General features: G+C 44.9%; 1 protein-coding gene across 2 annotated transcripts in view; it reads left to right on the plus strand.

Annotated features, from left to right (window-relative positions):
- Window positions 1-5,112: 5,112 nt before the first annotated feature.
- Window positions 5,113-20,568, plus strand: part of LOC149324270 (uncharacterized) — a 38,315-nt gene continuing 22,859 nt past the window's right edge. The window contains exons 1-3 of one of the 2 annotated variants that reach the window (XM_089498032.1): window positions 5,113-5,763; window positions 8,314-8,441; window positions 8,892-8,978. In XM_089498032.1, coding sequence (XP_089354158.1) covers window positions 5,647-5,763; window positions 8,314-8,441; window positions 8,892-8,978 — 332 coding nt within the window. In that variant the 5' untranslated portion in view covers window positions 5,113-5,646. Of the gene's footprint in view, window positions 5,764-8,313; window positions 8,442-8,891; window positions 8,979-9,593; window positions 9,749-20,568 lie in introns of those variants that run through there. The other variant, XR_016277952.1, reaches the window with a different exon arrangement.

Genomic DNA, 20,568 nt, shown 5'->3' on the forward strand with positions numbered 1-20,568 from the left:
TCGAGTCACTTTGGAGGTATGGTGTTTCAATGATGCATGAATCCTGAGAGTCTGGAAGCTGCACCAAAGCTGCACTCCAGTGCTTAGGACTGGAGCATGGCTTTGGTGCAGCTTCTGGACTCTTAGGATGCATGTATAATTGAAACACCATACCTCCAAAGTGACTCGAAGCAGCTTTATTTTGGCCTGTCTGTATCAGGCCATAGTTATCTTTTCTACAATAAGGACTTGACACATAAAGGGTTTAAGAACCAGGTAATTAGAAAATCTCTGATAAGTGTATGGGGGAAATATAAAAGAAGACTATGTATAAAAATCCCGCAATGGTGCTCCCCGCATGAAGCTTTTTTTTTTTTTAGCAAAGAGGGCATTCTGAAAATATAATGGTTAAGATACAAGGCGAAATCGAAATGAAATCCCAGGAAGAAGTAAGAAACTTAGGCATAGAGTGCCACTGGTACTAATATAGACAGCTGAGAGAGAGAGATAAAATAGATAAAAAATCAGAAGGGATTGCAGCTGTTCAATCAGAATGGGAAGAATTAGTGAAAAAAGGCAGGAAAAAGATGTTACTGAAATGGGATACGGAAAATGAAATAATCAGAGAAACTATGATAAAATGGGCACAAAATGTGGGGCATAACTTAGAATATCAAAACTGGGAAAGAATCTGGAGTAAAAATCTCAAATATACTATGTGTCAAGGCCTGAAAGAAAATACATATAAAATGACCTACAGCTGGCATTTGACGCCTCAAAAGCTCTCATTAATGTACAAAAAGCCGAAACCAATTTGTTGGAAATGCAATAAGGGTGTAGGTACGTACTCCCACATGCGTGGTCTTGTAAAGTAGTAAAGAAATACTGGGTAGAAATTTACAAAATATTGACAATAGACATAAAAATTATGGTACCATTTAGCCCTGAAGAATTTCTGCTGGGAATGATTGAACAATCTATAGGTAAACACTATGGGAAAAGGCTGTTTTATTTATTGACACGTGCTCAAATTGTCTATGTTAAATTTTGGAAGACAGAGAAAATCCCGAAGATAGATGAATGGCTGTTAAAGGTGTATGAGATGGCCGAAACGGATATCAAAGCAAGTGGTTGGGAAAAAAACCGGAACCAAAAACAAAGGCAGAGTGGAAGATGTTCTTTGAACATCTGGAGAGAAGATGGACAGCAATAAAGATAAGAAAATAAGTTATAGACACTCTTGGTTAAATCAGCAAGGAAACAGGAAAATTGCTCTACAAAGAAGCAAGAAATGAAAGATTTGATGCTTCATGAGCATTCAGTGAACAGTGGTCTGCCCAGATACGAGACTATATCTAATTATATGGCAAACCTAAATTTAAATGTGTATATGTTAGCATGTATATACCTCTAAGGTGAGGCGTCCATACATGAATGTACAAACGGAAAGACGACACTCTTATAGAAATAACTCATCTAGCTTAATTTTACCACTTATCACCGGACCGGGTGCTGTCTAAAATAATTTAGACTGTTGAAGAAGTCCTTAACAAAATTACCTCATTGATATTTCTCAAACATATAGAAAGAGTTAATACTCTTTTGTTTCAATAATGTCATATTACAATCTTACTGACTTAATACAGTAAGATAGTATTATAGAGGTAATCTGAGAAAGAAAGATACAAAAGGAAAAAGAAAGTGATAACCTTGATTTAAAGATTTACTCTAGAAAATTGTAAACAGATAAAGCCAAGCTATAAGAATGAATGTAAATATAACGTAGGATTTAAGACAATGTCAAAAGGTGAAGTGTGAAGAGGACAACTAGATAAGTAAGAAGAAGATAATAAGAAAAACAGAACAAGAAGGAATGGCTCAAATGGTAGGAAGTTTAGGATGAATGTTATATGCGTTTTAGAAGAATGTTATGTCTTTGTTGTCACTTGTTATGAGTATACGTAGTATATTGGTTTGTGTATATTTGTGTAGACATGTGTGTTTACACTAAGTTGTGTGTAAAATGTAAAAAAAAGCAATCAATCTGGAATACCCTAAAGAAAATATAAATATATTAATTGGGAAAATTCAGCAATGTGGCAGATATGCAGGCCTCAAAATCAATAAATTAAAATAAAAAATTATAACTGTCAACATGTGAAAAGAAGAAAATAACGAACTACAAAGAATATCTGGTTTTCAAATGAGCAAAAAATAAAATATGTCAGAATAACAGTATCAAAGACAAACTCAGAATTATTCAATAATAATTATACAAATTTATGGGAAACTCAAATTTTGAGATTCATATGGGCAGGTAAAATGGAAGGGAATGAAAGAAGAGATAGAACTAGGTGGATTGGAAATCCCTTACCGAAAATACCTAAATAAATAAAAACATGAATTATTACTCGTCTATCCTAGATTGGATTAGCAATTGAATAGCTTTTGATGATACTAAAATACTAAGTATAGAAGGGTTTAACAAAAGATACAGTTGGCATGGACATTTATGGCATAAAAGAACGTGTCAATAAAGAATTCAAGGATCAAATAATCAGAAGATCATTAATAACAACATGAATGAAATTATACAGGCATTTTGTACAAAATGACCAAATTGGTTATCTCCCCAAAAGGCATGGATGGTTGGATATATGACACAATCAAATGGAGATTTGTTAAAAGGGGTAGGAGAAAAGTCTAAATTTAAATCGAGTAATGAACCAGAAGAAGACGGACGCATTTGCCACTGATTCACCTATCGACAGCTTAATGAAAGATACAAAATGGATTCAAAGCTCGAAGGGATTGGAAATAATGAAACAGAATTAGATGAGATTTTGCTGAAACCTCAAAAATCTAAAATGTTGAAATTGTACAAAATCCTATTGAAACTTGAATTTGAAGCAGAAACAGTAAAAGAATGTACCATCAAATGGGCAAATAATATTGGACACCGTATTCAGATGGAAAGTTGGGAAAGAATATGGGGACAAGATTTAAAATGTACCTTATGTATGGACCTGAAGGAAAATTATTATATAATGGTACAGAGGTGGTTCCTGACCCTGAATAAATTGGGAAAAATTAATGGACATGAAGAAGTAAAATGTTGGCAATGTGGAGTAAAAGGAGGAACTCTTTTCCATGTAATGTGGACATGTCAGGCCACAACAAAATTTTGGAAGGAAGAATTGATACTTCAACTCCTAATTAAAACTACACTGTAGTGTTTCTTGTGAAATATGGTAGAAGGAAAAAAACAGCATCTCAACTTTATTTTATATTTGGTGACAGTGGCCAGACTGACATATACACAAAAATGGAAAGACGAGGGGATACCAACAATAGGTGCCACACAGTGTGCAGAAAACCTACACACAGGGACAGATACCTGCACAAGAATTCCAGCCATCACCCAGGACAAAAAAGAGCACAATAAAAACATTGGTAGACTGGGCAAAATGGATCTGCGAACCCCACTTCTTGGAAGATGAACTGAAGCACTTGGACCGGGCTCTACAGGCTGATGGTTACTCCAGCTGAGACATCAGAAGGGCTGCCAGACCCAAAAAAATCCCAGAAGGAGTGAAGACAAGGAGCCAGCCAAAGGGAAGGTGTTTTTACCATACATCAAAGGACTCACAGACAGAATCGGAAAACTGGTAAAGAAACATAACCTCCAAATGGTTTACAAAGTGATGGAGAAAATCCAGCAAATGCTTTGCTCAGCCAAGGACCAGAGAGACTCTCTCACAGCCGCAGGAGTTTAGCGCATACCATGCAGCTGCGGAAAAGTCTACATAGGGACCACCAAACGTAGTGTGCAAACAAGAATCAAGGAACACTAGAGGCACTGCAGAAAGAAAAATCAGCAGCAGCAGAACATGCCACAAACCATCCTGGGCATAAAATACTGTTTGAAAACACTTACATTCTGCACCATGCCAACCCACTACCATGTCAGGATGCATAGGGAAGCCATTGAAATCCACAAACACATGGACAATTTCAACAGGAAAGAGGAAACCCCTAAAGTGAACAAAGTTTGGCTACCAGTCCTGAAGGACAGCAAAATCAGGATATATAATTGCTGTCTCCATGTTGCTCTGTGCTTTCAGCCTCAGACACAGTTAGACTGTGGGCAAACAGTCCGGGAAATCAGCCCACTCTCTCAGCACACAGAGAAGCGCCCCTGGTTCACCCAGTGAGACGTCTTAACTCACGCACTGCCAGAATCACCAAAGTCCTCCGTGGTATTTTCAGCACACTTTACAATTCTAGAACTTAGATGACTTTCTAAGTGTCATCCATGCACGGACTGGGCCCATAACACATGTTGGGTTATGTAGAAACAGTATCTAACATGCAAACATGCAGAAGACCTGCTCATGGACCAGGAAGGCCACTGGAAGGCTCTGCTGTGTAGCTCTGCTCCAAGCTGCAAAGGAAGACTCCTCTCACGCAGAAGCTGCCAACTGGATAAAGAACTGCTGAACAGAGGAGAACTCGCAAAGAGGACTTTAATCTGGAGAGTCTGATATTTACAATACAGATGACTATCACAGTGCTCCGCCAGACTCCTATACACAAACCCCACCACCACACAGAGCATTTGGCTCTCTCTCTTATATACACATCCCCTCTTGGGGCTTTGAGCCCTTCCTCCTCCTGGGACGTCACCCAGTTTCCTCTCGCCTGACAGCTGAGACTTTGCAGAATGGAAGCCGGCTGGTTTCACCTGCTGCCCCTCTGTCAACAGCTTCTTATGACTAAGGACTCTCCAAACACTACCACTTGAACGCTGGTAACCTTGTCACCTTTGTCCAAGTGCCTCCTGTGGCTACATCTATGGCATTTTCTGAACCAGAGTGTTCAGTGCTCTGACAGGAGTTTGGTGGGGTGTCTCTGTCTCGCCTGCAAAACTAGTAGATGGGGTCTTGGTGATGGTGGGGGGCTGGTGGGAGACCAGCTGGGGCCTGGCCTGAAAGGAGCTAAAAGGGGACAGGCAGGGGAGGACCCAGGAGGTTATTAGTTAACCTGTTGGGGGAATGATGCTTTGCATCCTCCTCTTCCTCTTTAGTCACATAAGGACTTCTTCCTTTTCTCATTCTGTTTTAAGAGGCAGTTTAACTAGTGAGCACTCAGTAAATGCAGTGAGTAGTCTGTAACAGTCCTCCTCTGAGATTTATGCAGATTTATTTGCAGAAGAAGAAGATTCCCTCCAGCAACAAGAGCACATGGAGTGCTTTCATTCTCCCGAAGTCAGATACTTAAAAGGAATAGCAGATTACAAACTGATGCTGCCAGCCTGGCTCCAACCACCTCTGATCGCTTATGCCGATGCAGACTGGGCTGCAGATCTTGCAGACAGAAAGCCAACCACCAGAAACCTGATCTTCTGTGGTGGAGGAGCTGTAAGTTGGACAAGGAAGAAGCAATCAACGGTTGCTGATTCTTTTACTGGAGCTGAGTGTGTTTCAGCCAAAGCAGCATGTGATGAAATCAGATGCAGGCACAACTTCCTACTGGACTTTGGATTCCAGAACCCAAACCAACCATTTTGATGCAAGATAATCAGAGCCGCATCACGAATTCTCAGAGTGAAAAGCCACTTAAGAAGACCCTGGAGATCACCTTCCACAAAGTGCAAGAGATGTGCAAATGTGGATTATTCCAACTGGAATACTGCAACACAGAAGCTATGATTGCAGATATCCTCACTACATTCTGCCCAAAGATCATTTCCAGAGGCTACATAAAGGAATGAAGATCCTTGAGGTTGGTCCAGGAGAATGAGAGGGGGGTTGTTGGAAAGATTATGCTTTTCCTCTCTTATTCTGTCAATGTTAAGATTCTGTTTGGCTCTGTGAACATTTTCAACTGCTAGTGAGCAGTCAGTACCTGTAGTCAGTGGTCTATAACAGTCCTCTTCTGAAGGAGGCTAACATCTCTCTTCCTGCTATTATTAACACCAGTTAGATTAGGATTTAGTTTGTTGTGTAAATATTTGTTAAAGCCATTACTGTTTATTTTTAAATCACAAGCCACTTGCTTGTGGTTTTTTTTTTGCTGTAGTCTTTATTCTTTAGGAAGGCCTATTTAAAACTGTAGTCTGACCCATGTTTTGCTGCTCTACTGATGAAAGTTGAAGTCTTAAGTTTTAATTTCATACTTGCATATTTGTGTTTCCCTTTGAAAGGGTTAAGACGCTGGGAAACTAAAATAGCACCCCAGACAATCTCAGCCAGAGGAGTCCCACTAAACCAGTGGCTGAATGGTTGGGTGACTTGGGTAAATGCGGTTGACTGCCGTCACGCTTAGTTTCTGTGTTCTGCTCCACAAGGGAGACCTTCCCTTTTCCTTGGAGAGGATGCAACAATTCCAGGCTCTTTTTGCCATCTCTTGGTACCTTTGGAGGAAAGGAGTTCAGTTTTTCTTCAAGCTAAATAATATTACTTACCAGTTCCAGAATTGCTTGGGTTCTTTCTTTTTGTCCCAGAGAGCTCTTGCAAAGGGGCCTCGTAAAAGGTTGACACTTTTGAGATGCTAGAGATTTCTTAGAGTCAAGTTTAAAGTAAACTGACATCAATATTTCCCTTTAATCCAAGTCCTGAGCCAGCGTGGCATATTGGTTTGAGTGTTGAACTACTACTCTGGAGACCAGGGCTGGATTCCCAGCTCAACCATGAAACTCACTGGGTAGCCTTGAGTAAGTCCCATGCTCTCAGCCTCAGGGAAAGGCAATGGCAAGCCTCCTCTGAAATCTTGCCAAGAAAACCCCATGATAGGGTTGCCTTAGGATTCCCATAAGTCAGAAATGACTTAAAAGCACACAACAACAAACTCAAGTCCCATTTTTCATTCTCACATCAAGAAGAAACATGGTTTTCTCCTGATCTTCTGGGGCCGCTATGAAATCTCCACTGAGATGATGGTTTTAAATTGTCTTTACTGGAGTTGACTCTCGTGTTTTAACTGGTCAGGTTTATATAGGTTAAACTGTTTAACGGATTGTGTTGTATGCCCCCGATAGCCTATAATCTAGGTTGGAATATAAACATACCATTTTATGAATAGACAGAATGATTTAGGCTAGATCTGTCCCTTAGTTGTCAGTCCTGTAGATCCAAATTCTCAGATATAAACTTGAACAGCTGGTGTTAATGTTTGAAGATGCCCCAACATTTTTCACACCTTTCAGTACAAGAGATAAAATGCAGCCATTATTCATAATCTTTTTCATACAATATAATATGTGTGTTCACATCACTTCTGGGGTGGAACAGAGGGGCAGGAAGGAATGGCTAGAGGATGCTCCTGCCTGGAGCACTGTGGGATGATGGCTCCTGCCACGGTTCCAGATGGACTGCGGCAAGGAGCAGAAAGGAGCCACTCCTTTTGGGGCTGGGTTTGGGCCACCTTAGGCAGCCCAGGAGAAACCCAGCACAGCATCCGTGCAGATTTGGGGCATGCATATTCTAAACACTATGCACCCCAAGCCATGGCCACCTCTTTTGTGTGTCTGGCCTGGGACAAACCCTATCCTAGATTTTCTTGGCAAGACTTCTGCCGAGGGAGTTGCCATGGCTTTCCTCTGAGGCTGAGAGAATGATACTCATCCAAGGTGACTCAGTGGGTTTCCCTGGATGAGAGGTGATGGTTCAAGCCCTGATCTAACATTTACTTGTCATCGCATTGTGCATTGAGATCTTGTAGCACCTTTGAGACTAACTGAAAAAAAGCAAGTGGTAGCATGAGCTTTCCTAGACTCGAGTCTACAGTCGCCCCTCTGTTCTCACAGACTTGAGATCTGCGGTCTTGATTATTCACAGCGAGGCAACCTCCCTTAAATTCAATGGCACACGTGCCCATGGCACACAACCATTCAAGCTAATGAGGCTTGAATATACGCGTGTTTCACTGCAAGTTCGGAATAGATCCCTTGCGAAAACAGAGGCGTTACTGTCTTTCCAAATGCATCTGAGGAAGTAGGGCCAAGTCTACAAAAACTGATGCTACCAACTTCTGTCTTTCAGTTAGTCTCAAAGGTGCTGCAAGATCTCATTGCATACTGATTTTCCAGAGTAACACAGTTATGTCTTTGAATGGTCATCTCAAACCTTTTCCTCCCCAAAACTGGGACTCAAGGTAGTTTCTAAATTAAATGCAGTGCACTCTGGGTTTGAAAGTGACTGAAAACTAGAAATCCAGGCAGATAGAACCAGGATGCCATCTCTCAGACTCAGGTTCTCTTTCCTCTCTTGTCCAGGCAGTCAGAGGATTCAGAGGCGGCCTCATTTGCCCCTCTCCTTTCTCTCTCCCATGCAGGCAGTGCAACGGAGGCACCAGAGGCACCATCCAGATCCTCCTGTATTCAAGATGGAGGGGAAGGAGCTCCTGTGGAGCCTCCTGTTGCCCATTGTTTGGGTTTTGCAGGAAGATTGCAAAGGAACCAAGTAAGTAAGTTTGCCTGTTCCTCTCCTTATGAAAGCATGTGTCCAGAAAAAATAATTTGGGGAATGAAAAGCACATAAAGTGAGAGGCAGTGAGGGTGATCGTGGGTCAGCGAGGGCAAAGCCCTTCAGGAATCCAGCTGTAGCAATAGTCCTCAGCCAAGGTGCATTTACTTCACCTGGGCTTTTTCAGGTTGAATGAGAAAGGCTTCACCTGTGTTTGAGCCTATCCCTCCCTCAGACTTTGCATTTAGATTCCCTCCCCCCAAAATCTTACAGGCCGTTGATTTTCCAGGAAATATGAATGAATACCCTTCCCTGGATTTTGTTGGGAATTTTTGTCTGATTGTCCAAATTCAGTCTTATGTGACTGAAAGAGTCTGAAAGATAGATGTGGAATGGCTGACTATTTCTTACAGAGCACTGACCAGCCTTTCTCTGTTTCCTTGCAAGAATGTCCCAAACCAGATCTCATCTCCCATCTGGAAAAAAGAGACGATCCCTTCGACCAGAGTTCTCTGAAAGGGGAGAGGCCTGCAGGTACCTGCCTAGATGTGTGGGGGAGGCTTCTGGTCCTGGGAGTAAGGCTTGGCTGGGTGTGTATGTGTGTCCTTCATGGAGGTTCCAGCTTGGCTGGAGGACAGTCTGATCTATAAGTCAGAGGTGAGTTATTCTGGTGGGCCAGATATACCTGGTGACTCTTGGCCCAAGGTAAATTCATGGGTGTCAACAAAGATGTCCATAGTCATGCAAATTCCCTCCAGGTTCCATGCATCCCTATAGTTTCTCCCGTGGGAATATACCTCAATGAGATTCATATGTGAAGACTTTGCCAGAGATAGGATGCTTTACCTGATTTTAGTGTGAGTTTAAATACACTGCACTGCAGAAGAGACAAGCTGCGAATTGACAAAAAAGAATCTGAGAAAGCAGTGGGACCAGTCTTCTCTTTGTTGTTGTTGTTGTTATTATTATTAATGGCAGGAAGTTTCCTGCTTGGGGAATGAGAGGGAGGGTGCAGGAGGGCTTCTCTTGTGAAAGTTTCACCTCTGTTGGAGGACAGTCTGGCCCCTAAGTGAATTGTAAACTGTGAATTATTATCCAAGGGATTTGTTTCCTTAGCTTCTAATGGGATCTTCTTTTTTTGATAATCAGGCAACGTTTCTCCTTCTCAAGGAGAAAGAGATGTTTCAGGAGCCACCTGAGGCATCCACGAAAACTGAACTGAACTGACATTTGTGTTCACATCAAAGGACCAACACTGGGGAGAAAGTGGATAAATGCAAGGAATGTGGCAAGAACTTTCCTAGGAGTGATGTTCTTACTTTACATGTAAGAGCGCATACAGGAGAGAAGTGCATTGTATGTGGAAAGAGCTTCAGCCAAAGTGGACATCTGCATAACACCAAAGACATCACACAGGAGAGAAGCTTTATAAATGCATGATCTGTAGAGAAACCTTCAGTAGGAGTAATGCTCTACCTTTCATGAAAGTTGACAAGGGAGGAAAGCTCTATAAATGCATGGAACTTGGAAACCCTTTCCATTTTGGTATCAATTGGACTGAAGAGAAACCTTTTGTGTATATTTCAGCTGTGAAAAGTACTTCAGTGATGGTAAAATACTGACTAAAGCAGAAGCCTGGCTGGGCAGTTTCACAGCTGATTCCTCGGAAGCAGATGAATAGATTGGTTTGAAACTTGCTTATGATGGAGCTATCAGTTTGGTTGATGGTGAATTTGAGGTTTGACAATGGTTTGTGTTTAGGAAGGTAACATTTGAGATTTGAATCGCAGCAGTTTGGCATATATTGTTTGTTCTTTGTTATATATGTTGTTGGGATTAAAGTTTCTCTCTTTGCAGTGGATTTGTGCTTTGTCAATGCAAACATGCAGCATGTGATTTTCCCTCATGGTTAAGGGCATCTTGAACCCTGGATCTGTTTTCTGAGGATTGATGTGACTAGTAAATTTAATTAGCAATCTCTATTCTTTCCTCTTATTGTTGAATAGAACTGGGCCCAGGAAAGAATCCTACCTCCTTCATGGTGAGGAACCATTGGGGAACACAGATTGGATTCAATCCATCTAGCAGTTAGATCAAGATTGCATAATTTGGAAGCAGGCAGGGGCCAAAATTAAAATTGCCAAACGTCTTTGGGCTGCAGATGGGTTTTAATATTTTCATTATGAATTGTTGTGTATTACTAATTAACTATAATTAAATATTAATAATTAATATAATTAATATTAATTCCATCCTCTGCCACCACCATCCTTTTATTATTATGCTTTATTTATATAGCGCTGTAGATTTCTTGGGAGAAGCAGAAGCAGTGGAGGATCAGGGTGACCAGATGTCATACCCAGAATGGAGGAAAGGAAACCACAAAATATAGGACATTCAAGAAATATGTAGGAGACATTATAAAATCAAAGCTAAAAACAATAATATAAATTCACAAAATGTATCAATATAAACACACACACACAAACCCCTCCTGTTGCCCCCGATGCCATTGGGCTTCCATCCCCTCAGTCCCCTGGTAGCCAGTGTGTTTTGGACCTTACTTTTTCAAACGTACTCCAGATTTAAATGCTGCTTTGAAAATTATTTCCATATCTCAGCTATGAGATGGTTGGGGGAAAATGAGAAAATGTTGGAGGGAAGGACTGCCAATCTGGTGATGCATTCTGGGATATGTACAGTTTGTGGCCAAGTAAGTGACCCTGGGCATGGCACACACTCTCAGCCTCAGAGAATGGCAACTGCCCTTTCAAGAAATGTGCCCAGAAGATCGCATAAGGTTGCCTTAGGGTCTCGATAAGTTAGAAAGGACTTGAAGACACACAAGCCCAACAAGAAAAGTCTGCAATTACTGCATAGGTAGTAAATCTGAACAAATCTTGCCCCCATATTAGAGCGAGTGTGGACTATGACTCTGGAGACCAGGGCTTGAGTCCCAGCTTGGCTATGAACCCCACTGGGTAACCTTGGGCACATCACACTCTCTTGGCCTCATGGGTCGGCAATGGCAAACCTCTTGAAGAAATCTTACCAACAAAACCCCTGTGATAGGATCACCTTATGGTCGCCATAAGTCAGAAGCAACGTAACCCACCCCAGAGAGTCTTCACCAGGCTCCTGGGTCTCCCCAATGTATGCCTGCCTGCCCTGCTAAAAGTAGTGGTGGCCTTAACCCCTTGCACTGGGTGACACCTTGGGCAAGTCACACTCTCTCAGCCCCAGAGGAAGGCAATGGCAAAACCTCCCCTACAAACCTTTCCAAGAAAGGGTCGCCATAAGCTGGAAACAATTTTACGGCATATAACAGTGATTCCCAAACTCTGGCCTTAGGTGCCCAGGATCTCAGATCGAGACTGACAAGTTGGCTGAGGCTTCTGGGGGATGAAGTCCAAACACCCAGAGTTTGGGAGGCACTGGCATACAACAACAACAATAGCATACTTTGAGGACAGCCAATGTGGCATAATGGTTTGAGCACTGGACTACAACTCTGGAGACCAGAGTTTGAATCCTTGGGCCAGTCACACTCTATCATCCTCAGAGGATGGCAATGGCCAACCCTTCTGAAGAAAACTTGCCAGTAAAACCACCTTTAGGGTCGCTATGAGTCAGAAAGGCACAAAACCACAACAGCCCCTTGGCACCCTATCTTGAAGTATGTGGAGTGAACTGGAGGGTCCAGAGGTCGCGGGCCAGAGCCACCAAGGGCCGGGTGACCTCTCCCTGGTGCTGCTGTTGGCAGAGGCAGCTGCTTTTCCTCCTTCCTCCTCTTCTTCTTCTTCCTCTTCTCTTCCTTAGATCCCCGCTGCCCAAGCCTGGACCCCTGCTGCCCAAGGAGGGTCTCCCCACCACCGGACCCTTGTTTCCCCTCCACCTGGAGCTCAGCCATTGGGGCAAAGCTCCCTCACGCTGCCTCCTCTTCCTCCTTGCAGGTACCTTTTATCTACCAGGGTTTGAATTTTGGCTCGGCCATGTAAACCCACCCAAGAAGCCTTGGGTGAGTCACACTCTCTCAGCCTTAGTGGATGGCCATGGCAAACACCCTGAGGAAACCTTGCCAAGAAGGTGGCCAGAAGTCGGAAACAACTTGAAGGCACACAACACACACACACACACCCTTTCCCAATCCATTTGGGCAGCACAGATGACTTGGATGACAGAATTGGGGGCATACGTATCAAATTTGCAGATGACACCAAATTAGGAGGAATAGCTAATACCACAGAGGACAGGATCAAGATTCAAAATGACCTGAATAGATTGGAAAGCTGGGCCAAGGCTAACAAAATGAATTTTAACATGGAGAAATGTAAGGTACTCCACTTAGGGTGGAAAAATGAAATGGACAGATATAGGATGGACAACAGCTGGCTGAATGAGATTTATACATGTGAAAGGGATCTGGGAGTCCAAGTAGACCATAAGTTGAACATGAGTCAACAGTGCGATGTGGCAGCTAACAAGGCCAATGCAATTTTAGACTGCATCAATAGAAGTATAGTGTCTAGATCAAGAGAAGTAATAGCGCCAGTGTATTCTGCTTTGGTCAGACCTGGAATATTGTATCCAGTTCTGGGCACCGCAATTTAAAAAGGATGTTGAGAAACTGGAACGTGTCCAAAGGAGGGCGACTAAAATGGTGAAGGGTCTGGAAACCATGCCCTATGAGGAACAACTTAGGGAGCTGGGGACGTTTAGCCTGGAGAAGAGAATGTTAAGAGGTGACCCTGTTTAAATACTTGAAGGGATGTCATATTGAGGAGGGAGCTGACTTGTTTTCTGCTGCTCTGGAGAACAGGACACAATGGAGCAATGGATGCAAGCTGCAGGAAAAGAGATTCCACTTCAACATCAGGAGGAACTTCCTGACAGTAAGGGCTGTTCAACAGTGGAACACACTTCCTCGGAGTGTAGTGGAGCCTCCTTCCTTGGACGTCTTAAAGCAGAGGCTGGATAGACATTTGTCATGGATGCTTTGACTGAGCGTTCCTGCATGGCAGGGGGTTGGACTGGATGGCCCTTGTGGTCTCTTCCAACTCTATGATTCTATGATTGTACCTAAAGTGGGCAGTGCCTGACTTTGGCGTTTTCAGCCATGCTGGTGTTATAGAAGCAGCACTGGAAAAGAACCTCGTTGTTGTTGGCATCCTCCTCTTTTTTTATCCACCATGATGTCAACTCTGCAGGAGTGCCAGCGGTGACATTTTTGTCCTGGAGTGATGGTGTGTGTGGTGCTTGCCCTCAGAAACGCATTCTCCGATACGGCTCTATATTTTTTGTGGGCTACCAAAAATCCTTGCATAGGCCACATGTGGCCCATGGGCCGTATGCTGTGCAGGCCTGGTCTAGCAGTGGCTGAATTTTAGGTCCCCAGACAGAACCTTTGTTTGCAGGGCAGCTCAGTGTGGTGGGACGCTGCCATTCTCTAGCAAACAGCATAAATTCAACAGGGATAAAAGTAAGGTGCCACATTGTGACAGATCAGGCGGAGGGGAGGATTGTCCCCTGCCTCAGACAGAACTGGAGGACTGCAGGGAAGCAGCTGGAAGAGATTGCAAGGGGAAAGGGAGTTGGGGCCAGAGAGGGAGGCATTAAAGAGTGAGGGACATGTGGACTCAAAGAGAAGGGGCAAAACAAGGAAGATGGAGGATGTGGTCAGTTGTGACGAGGGAGAGTGATGGCAAACCCAAGGTAGAGTGAGAAGGCTGGCCAGCCTACTTGCAGAGGTGTGGGTCCGACCTCGGAGAGGAAGCTGGAGTCCAGGGTGCTTCCAAGACCCAGTAGAAGAGGGGTTCCTTCAGGAGTGGCCCAAAGCCTTCTCTGGGGTAGACACAGGCTTCTTTAAGCCCCATAGTGGAAATCCCCCAGTGTGGTGGGATATTAGGGGAAGGCGTGGGCTACAAGTCAGGCCCCAGGAGCCTGGGAGAAGAATGCAGAGTAGGAGCCCTTAGAGAAGAGGACTTTGCAAGCATCCAGCCCCTCAAGAGTGAAGAAAACTGCTTTGGGGGAGACTGGAGGACTCTGAGAAGAAAACAGCTAAGTCCCCAGTGTGTTTAGTTATAGCTTGTTAATAAGTTTGGTTTTGCATTTGAGCAGCTACATGTGTGCATGCTCTACGTTTATTGACAAACCGTGGAAACTGGAAGGCATGGTGCTGGAGTCCAGGGCAGGGCTAGAGGTACGCCCGCACAGACCTAGGCAGGAGAAATGAAACACACAAACACACAACACCTGGCCTGAGAGCAGGATGTGTGAAACGGTTCCAAGGGCCTTAGGAGAAGACCACAAACTGACCATGAGCCAACTGTGTGATGGGACAGCCAAAAAAGCCAATACCTTTCTTTTGTTGCTTGTTGCTGTGTGCTTTCAAGTTGTTTCTGGCTTTCACTGACCCTATCATGGGGTTTTCTTGCCAAGATTTGTTCAGAGGAAGTTTGCCATTGCCCTCCCCTGAGGCTGAGAGCATGTGACTTGCCCAAGGTCGTCCAGTGAGTTTCATGGCCAAGTGGGAAATCAAACCCTGATCTCCAGAGTCGTAGTCGAACACTCAAACATTGTGCCATGCTGGGTCAGTCAATGCATTTCTACTCTGCTTCAGTCAGAGTATAGTGTCCAGATCGGAGGAAAGATTAGCACTACTCCATTCTGTTTCATCAGCCGTCAACTGGAATCCTTCCAGTTCTGAGCACCACACTTGTAGAAGGGCATTAAGAAATGGGGAAGTGTCCAGGGAAGAGCAGCTGTGGTGATAGAATGATGGAGCCACAGAACTGGAAGGGACCAGAAGGCCTGTCCCCAAAGTCATAGAAGAACTCCAGACTGACCAGTCCAGGAGGGCTGGCAATGGGCAAAGAAGGCCTTCCAGACTGCAGCTGATCCTGGAGAAGAGAAGCACACATCTCTGCAAAATAAATAAATAAATAAATAATACAAGAGCTGGAGCTGCTTCAGGAAATTTGATGGATGTGTGCCTTTAATTCTTTAAAAACTAGGAAGCTTGGCAAGTGAGTTTTTGACCCTATAATGACCGGCACTTTTTCCCAGCCTGTACATGCGGTGAAGGACTTGCTCCGAGTCCTCATTGTGCCGCTGGGGCACTATCTTGGCGTGTGCCCATCCACACATCGTGTGCAGTGCGCAAACAGCACTGCACAAAAGGGTGGGCAAAGAAGAATGGAAACCTTAAAGTGCTCCTTCAGACACCTTTCACACTCAGTTCTCCGTGTCTGCTCTTGCTCCCAAGGAGGCCCATTGCCTTCTGTGGCAGGCCAGGCCATTTCATCCAGACCTCTTGGGTCTCCAGCACCCCTGCCCTCTTTGTGTGTCTGTTTGGGGGGGGGGGGGAGATAGGCAGCAGAGAGCCTAGGCCTTCATCTGCCGTAGGGTTCCCCAAACAGCTCAACTTGCAGTCAGCAAAAGTATTAAAGCTGCAGGGCAAAGGAAGGGAGATGGTTTGCCATCTGAGGGGAACAGGGAAGACTTTGCAAGGAACACCTCACAGCAGCACTGGCCTTTTTCCTGGGTGCATTGGATGGCACTGGATCTGACACAATCGCGCCCAAGGGAGACCGGCCTGGCTCTGTCCGCTTGCAGCTTCTCCTCCATGTGACTGGACTTTGCCTTCCCTTGTGGACAGGGTGACCACCAGATGCCATAGCCACCAAGGAGGACCGACGAGGCACCACAAAATGTAGGAGGTTACAAAATAAAAGCCAAAGATTCTCCTATTAATATACATTTATGCTTCTTAGCCATGTCCTCCAACATTTTGGAATCTCTCCTAGACAGAAGGGCTGGAAATAAGGACATGTCTTGGAAAAGGAGGATTTCTGGTCACCTTGCTTGTGGAGGGAAGAGGTGCGGCGGTTGTTCTGATTGTGAATGAGAGATGACCTAGTTATTGTCAGCTGAAAATAACTATGCTGGCTATTTGCCCTAATAAATGGAATGGATGAATGGATGAATGAATGAATGAAAATGATAGAGAACTGGTCCTCTGGCATTTCTCCTGTTGCGCCCTAGTGACTGCAGCCCTTACTGCAGGGCATCCTTCTGGCTGCTGGAGGTCAAGGACCAGGTGCAACACCAACCTCACCTTCATCCACTCCAGAAGGGCCAGGCCATTTTTGTCTGATAGGGAATGTCCTGAGCAGAAGCCAAGCGTAGCCATGGCAGGCACCTTGGGCTATGAAAAAGCTGGTTTTGGTAAGCTTAAGGCAATCCTATGAGAAATCATAGAACCACAGAGTTGGAAGAAACCACAAGGGCCATCCATTGTGCCATGCATGAACTCTCAATCAAAGCATCCTTGACAGATGGCCATCCAGCCTCTGTTTACTCACAGGGAAGGAAATACAGGGAATGGAGTTCATGGGGCATGGGAGTCTATTGATACTCCAGGCCAGTTGCATGGACAGTTATCTAGAGGAAGAAAACTAAGGTGCGTTACAGACTGCCGAAAAGTGGCGGCCTGTACCTGCCCCTTTCCCCGGGGTATTGGGGCCTCAGCGGCTAGAACGGCAGCTGCTGAGGCCCCGATCTGCCACTTTCCAGGCTGCAGGGAAGCGGCAAAAGGCCGCTTCCCCGCAGCCTGGAAAGGGGTGTCCTTGGGGCTTCAAGTCCCAAGGACACCCCACGACGGTGGGGAGGAGGAGAAAGGGGCTGCTTGGCCCCTATCTCCTTTGCGTTGCTGGGCACAGCCGTGTGAAGGCTGCGCCTAGCGACGCAAACCAGGAAGGAGCTCCGAAACAGAGCTCCTTTCTGCTCCGCGCAAAGTGCGCACTAAGCGCCCTGATGCGGAGTGACGACGTCACATTCGCGCCGCCCCGTATAGAGGCGGCGCGGTCGTGACGTCGTTATGGTGGCCCCCATGTAGATGGGGCGCCACCATTTTGTACAGCCTCAGTCCGTACTAGGGTTACGGGGGTGCGGAAGCACCGCACCTTTCTAACCCTAGTACAGACTGAGTCCATACTAAAAGGTCCATCTGTAACGGGCCTAAGACCCTGTACAGACCTGCCTGAAAGGCCATCCAGATGACGCATGCCCTGACTCCACCCATAGGATGCCATGATGCCGCACGCTGCTCCACATGGTGCATGGCATCATGGCGCTTCACCAGCACTGTGTCCAAATGACGAAGTGCCAAAGGAGCACCATATCCATTAGGGATGCTTTGATTGTGATTTCCTACATGATGGGGTTGGACTGGATGGCCCTAGTGGTCTCTTCCAACTCTATGATTCTATGATATAGATGCGCCGCTGCGGCTATGGCACCCTTTCGAGGGTGCAAAAGGAGCCCCTTTTTACAGTTCCTTTTTGCGCCCTTGAAAAGCCAGATTGGGGCCATGTCATGAGGTTGCCGCGGGCCCAATCCAGCTAGGAATGGGGAGGTCTGTCAACCCCAAAGTGTCTACAGAAACCCAGGTGGGTGTGCAAAGAACTTTCAGATGAGCAGAGATTCCAAACATATTAAGATTCCAAAACACATTTTAAAACATGGAAGAAGGGGGGCACTACAAGAGGAATACAAATGAATAGCCAGTGTTTGCAGGGGGGGAAATCACAAAAGCTTGCGCTCTGGCTAGCTAGAGAGGTTAAAAATAATCAAAAGAGGTTTTTGTTGGCTATGTTCAGAGCAAGGGGAAGAACAGGGACATGGCAGAGAGAAGGCCGAACTGTTGAATACCTTCTTTGCTTCAGTCTCTCCCCAAAAAGGAAGACAGTGTGGTGGCTGGTGAAAGAGGAACAAACTGCGCAGTAAAAGGACTGCAGCCCAGACCAGGGCCCCATTCACACTGGCATCAAAAATCTGGAAGGAACTGGGCTGATTTGGATGCCCCTCCCCCGAATCTCTCCGTTAGCAAGTGCCCACTACCGACTGAGGGGCATTTTAACCCGAATGCCTTATCGGGTTTAACTTGAGGGCGCCTGCTGTCAATCAAGCTATCGTCATAGGTGACGTTTGCAGGAGCATCGGAAGTGTCCTCCCCCCTCCTTTTTTTAAAGAGCCATGCACAAGATACCCCAAAGTGCGCACCTTTTGTCAAATAAACCTCTTTGTGTGTGGGGGGGGGGGGGGAGGGGTGCAGGTTATGATCTCCTCCTGGCTCCATTTTCAACCCCCAAATGCAAGTTAATGCATCCAGTATCCCCCATTCCTTGCCATCCCAGAATGCCTCATACACAGGTAATAATAATAATAATAATAATAATAATAATAATAATAATAATATCAATAATATTAATTCCTCACCTCAGAATGCCAGAAAAGAATGCTTTTTTTGGCTCTCCCTAGGCTACCCCTGAATTCCTAGCAAAAGCTGTATCAATTTGTCAATTTACATAACTGGAAAGAGAAGCATTACATTCAGTTGGTAACATTCATCCAGCAGTCATTCCAAAGGAAATAATAGCCTGCCCTAGCAAAAGCTGTATCAATTTGCCAAGTTGCAACATTCGATTGGTAACATTCATTCGCAATACAGCTGTCATTCCAAAGGAAAGACTATGCGCATAGAATAGACAGAGAAAAATACATTTAAAAGAATACACATCAAAGGGAAAAGGTCCCTGATGGATAGGAGAGGCTTGTCTTGCTCTGCCCCCCCCCACCTGCCCTGAAATGACCCTTGCTCCTGCTCACCATCTATCTATATATCTATATATCGATATATATATTGCCAAGAACATGCACATTTTTTGCCTAAAATAATTTAAAAAAATACCCATCAAAGGGAAATTATCAGAAATAGAAGAGGCTGCTTCTACTGTAGCTGGATTTCCCTACATGCCCCAGTGTAGCCCCGCAACCAATTCCCCCTGGAAATCCCCCTCCTCCTCCTCCTCCTCCTCCTCCCTTCAGACCCTCTCCTTCCTCAGGGATGCCCATTGACTCTTTCCCCCAGCCCCTTCATCCTCCTCCTCCTCTTCCTCCTCCTCCTTCATCACTTTCTCCACCCCCACCTCTCTCTGAAGCCCTCTGCAGCCCAAAAGTCACCCCTTTGCATCCAGATTCCCCTTTTTTGGCTCTTTCTTCCTCCTCCTCCTCCTCCTCCTCCTCCTCCCTTCTGATGATGGGAGGGAATGACCTGCCCTTTGCCCACCCTCTGACCTAAATCCCTCCCTCAATTTGCCCCGGTCATGATCGGGGGCAAGTTCATATTCGACAGAACCTGGGGTTTCTCAAAAGAAACGCTATTTGCGCTGATTTCTTTTAACCCGCTCTAAGGGGCATTTGCCATGGAACGGGTGTGCAAGCCTCTGATTCGCTTGTGGGGCATTCGGGGTGAATATGAACTTCACGTGCAAGAATCGATTTCAGAACCGGGGTAAATTGTAATGTGAATGGCCCCCAGGTAGAGAGGAGGCACAGGAATGCCTGGCTATTCTCACGAGTCTCCAGGGCCAGCGTCTAAGAATACTAAAGGAACTTGCAGGTGAAATCCCAGAGCCACTGGCAACCTTCTTGGAGGACAGGAGCGGTCCCAGCATAACAGAGAAGGAGGGTACATTTTGTCCCCATCCTAAAAAAGGACGAGAAAAAGGGGAGCCAAGCAACCACCAGCCAGATGGCTGGGCCAAAACTAACCCATTGAAATTCAACAGGGAGAAATGTAGGAGTCCCTTGCCAGGTGGCCTCAATAACTGCTGTGGGGCTGACAGTTGCAGTCCTCCTGTTGCAGCGGCATCCCTAGGTTTGCACTCCACCGCCCTCCTCCTGTCCTAGACCATACAGAATCCTTACAACAGTCAGCCCTCCTCACCCACGGATTTTTATCCCTGGATTCAAGCATCCACGGCTTGAAAATATTCCCAAAAAGTATAAATTCCAAAAAGCAAACCTTGATTTTCCCTATTTGAGATAAAGGACACCATTTTGCTCTGCCCATATATATATATATATATATATATATATATATATATATATATTTAATATTCTTCATTAACTTTTTTAAAAATAAAGATCATTACATTAGTAATCTGTATGCTTCATAATATTCCAAGTTTACATCCTGTATATCAGAATTTCCACCAAAATATAAAAGGAAGCATTTCTTAACCTTTAAATTCCTGTACCGTTTTTATTATTATGTGTCTAT

Source organism: Sceloporus occidentalis, unplaced genomic scaffold (assembly GCF_023333645.1).
Source record: "Sceloporus occidentalis isolate IW3139 unplaced genomic scaffold, rSceOcc1.0.p SCAF_1, whole genome shotgun sequence".
Classification (NCBI taxonomy): domain Eukaryota; kingdom Metazoa; phylum Chordata; class Lepidosauria; order Squamata; family Phrynosomatidae; genus Sceloporus; species Sceloporus occidentalis.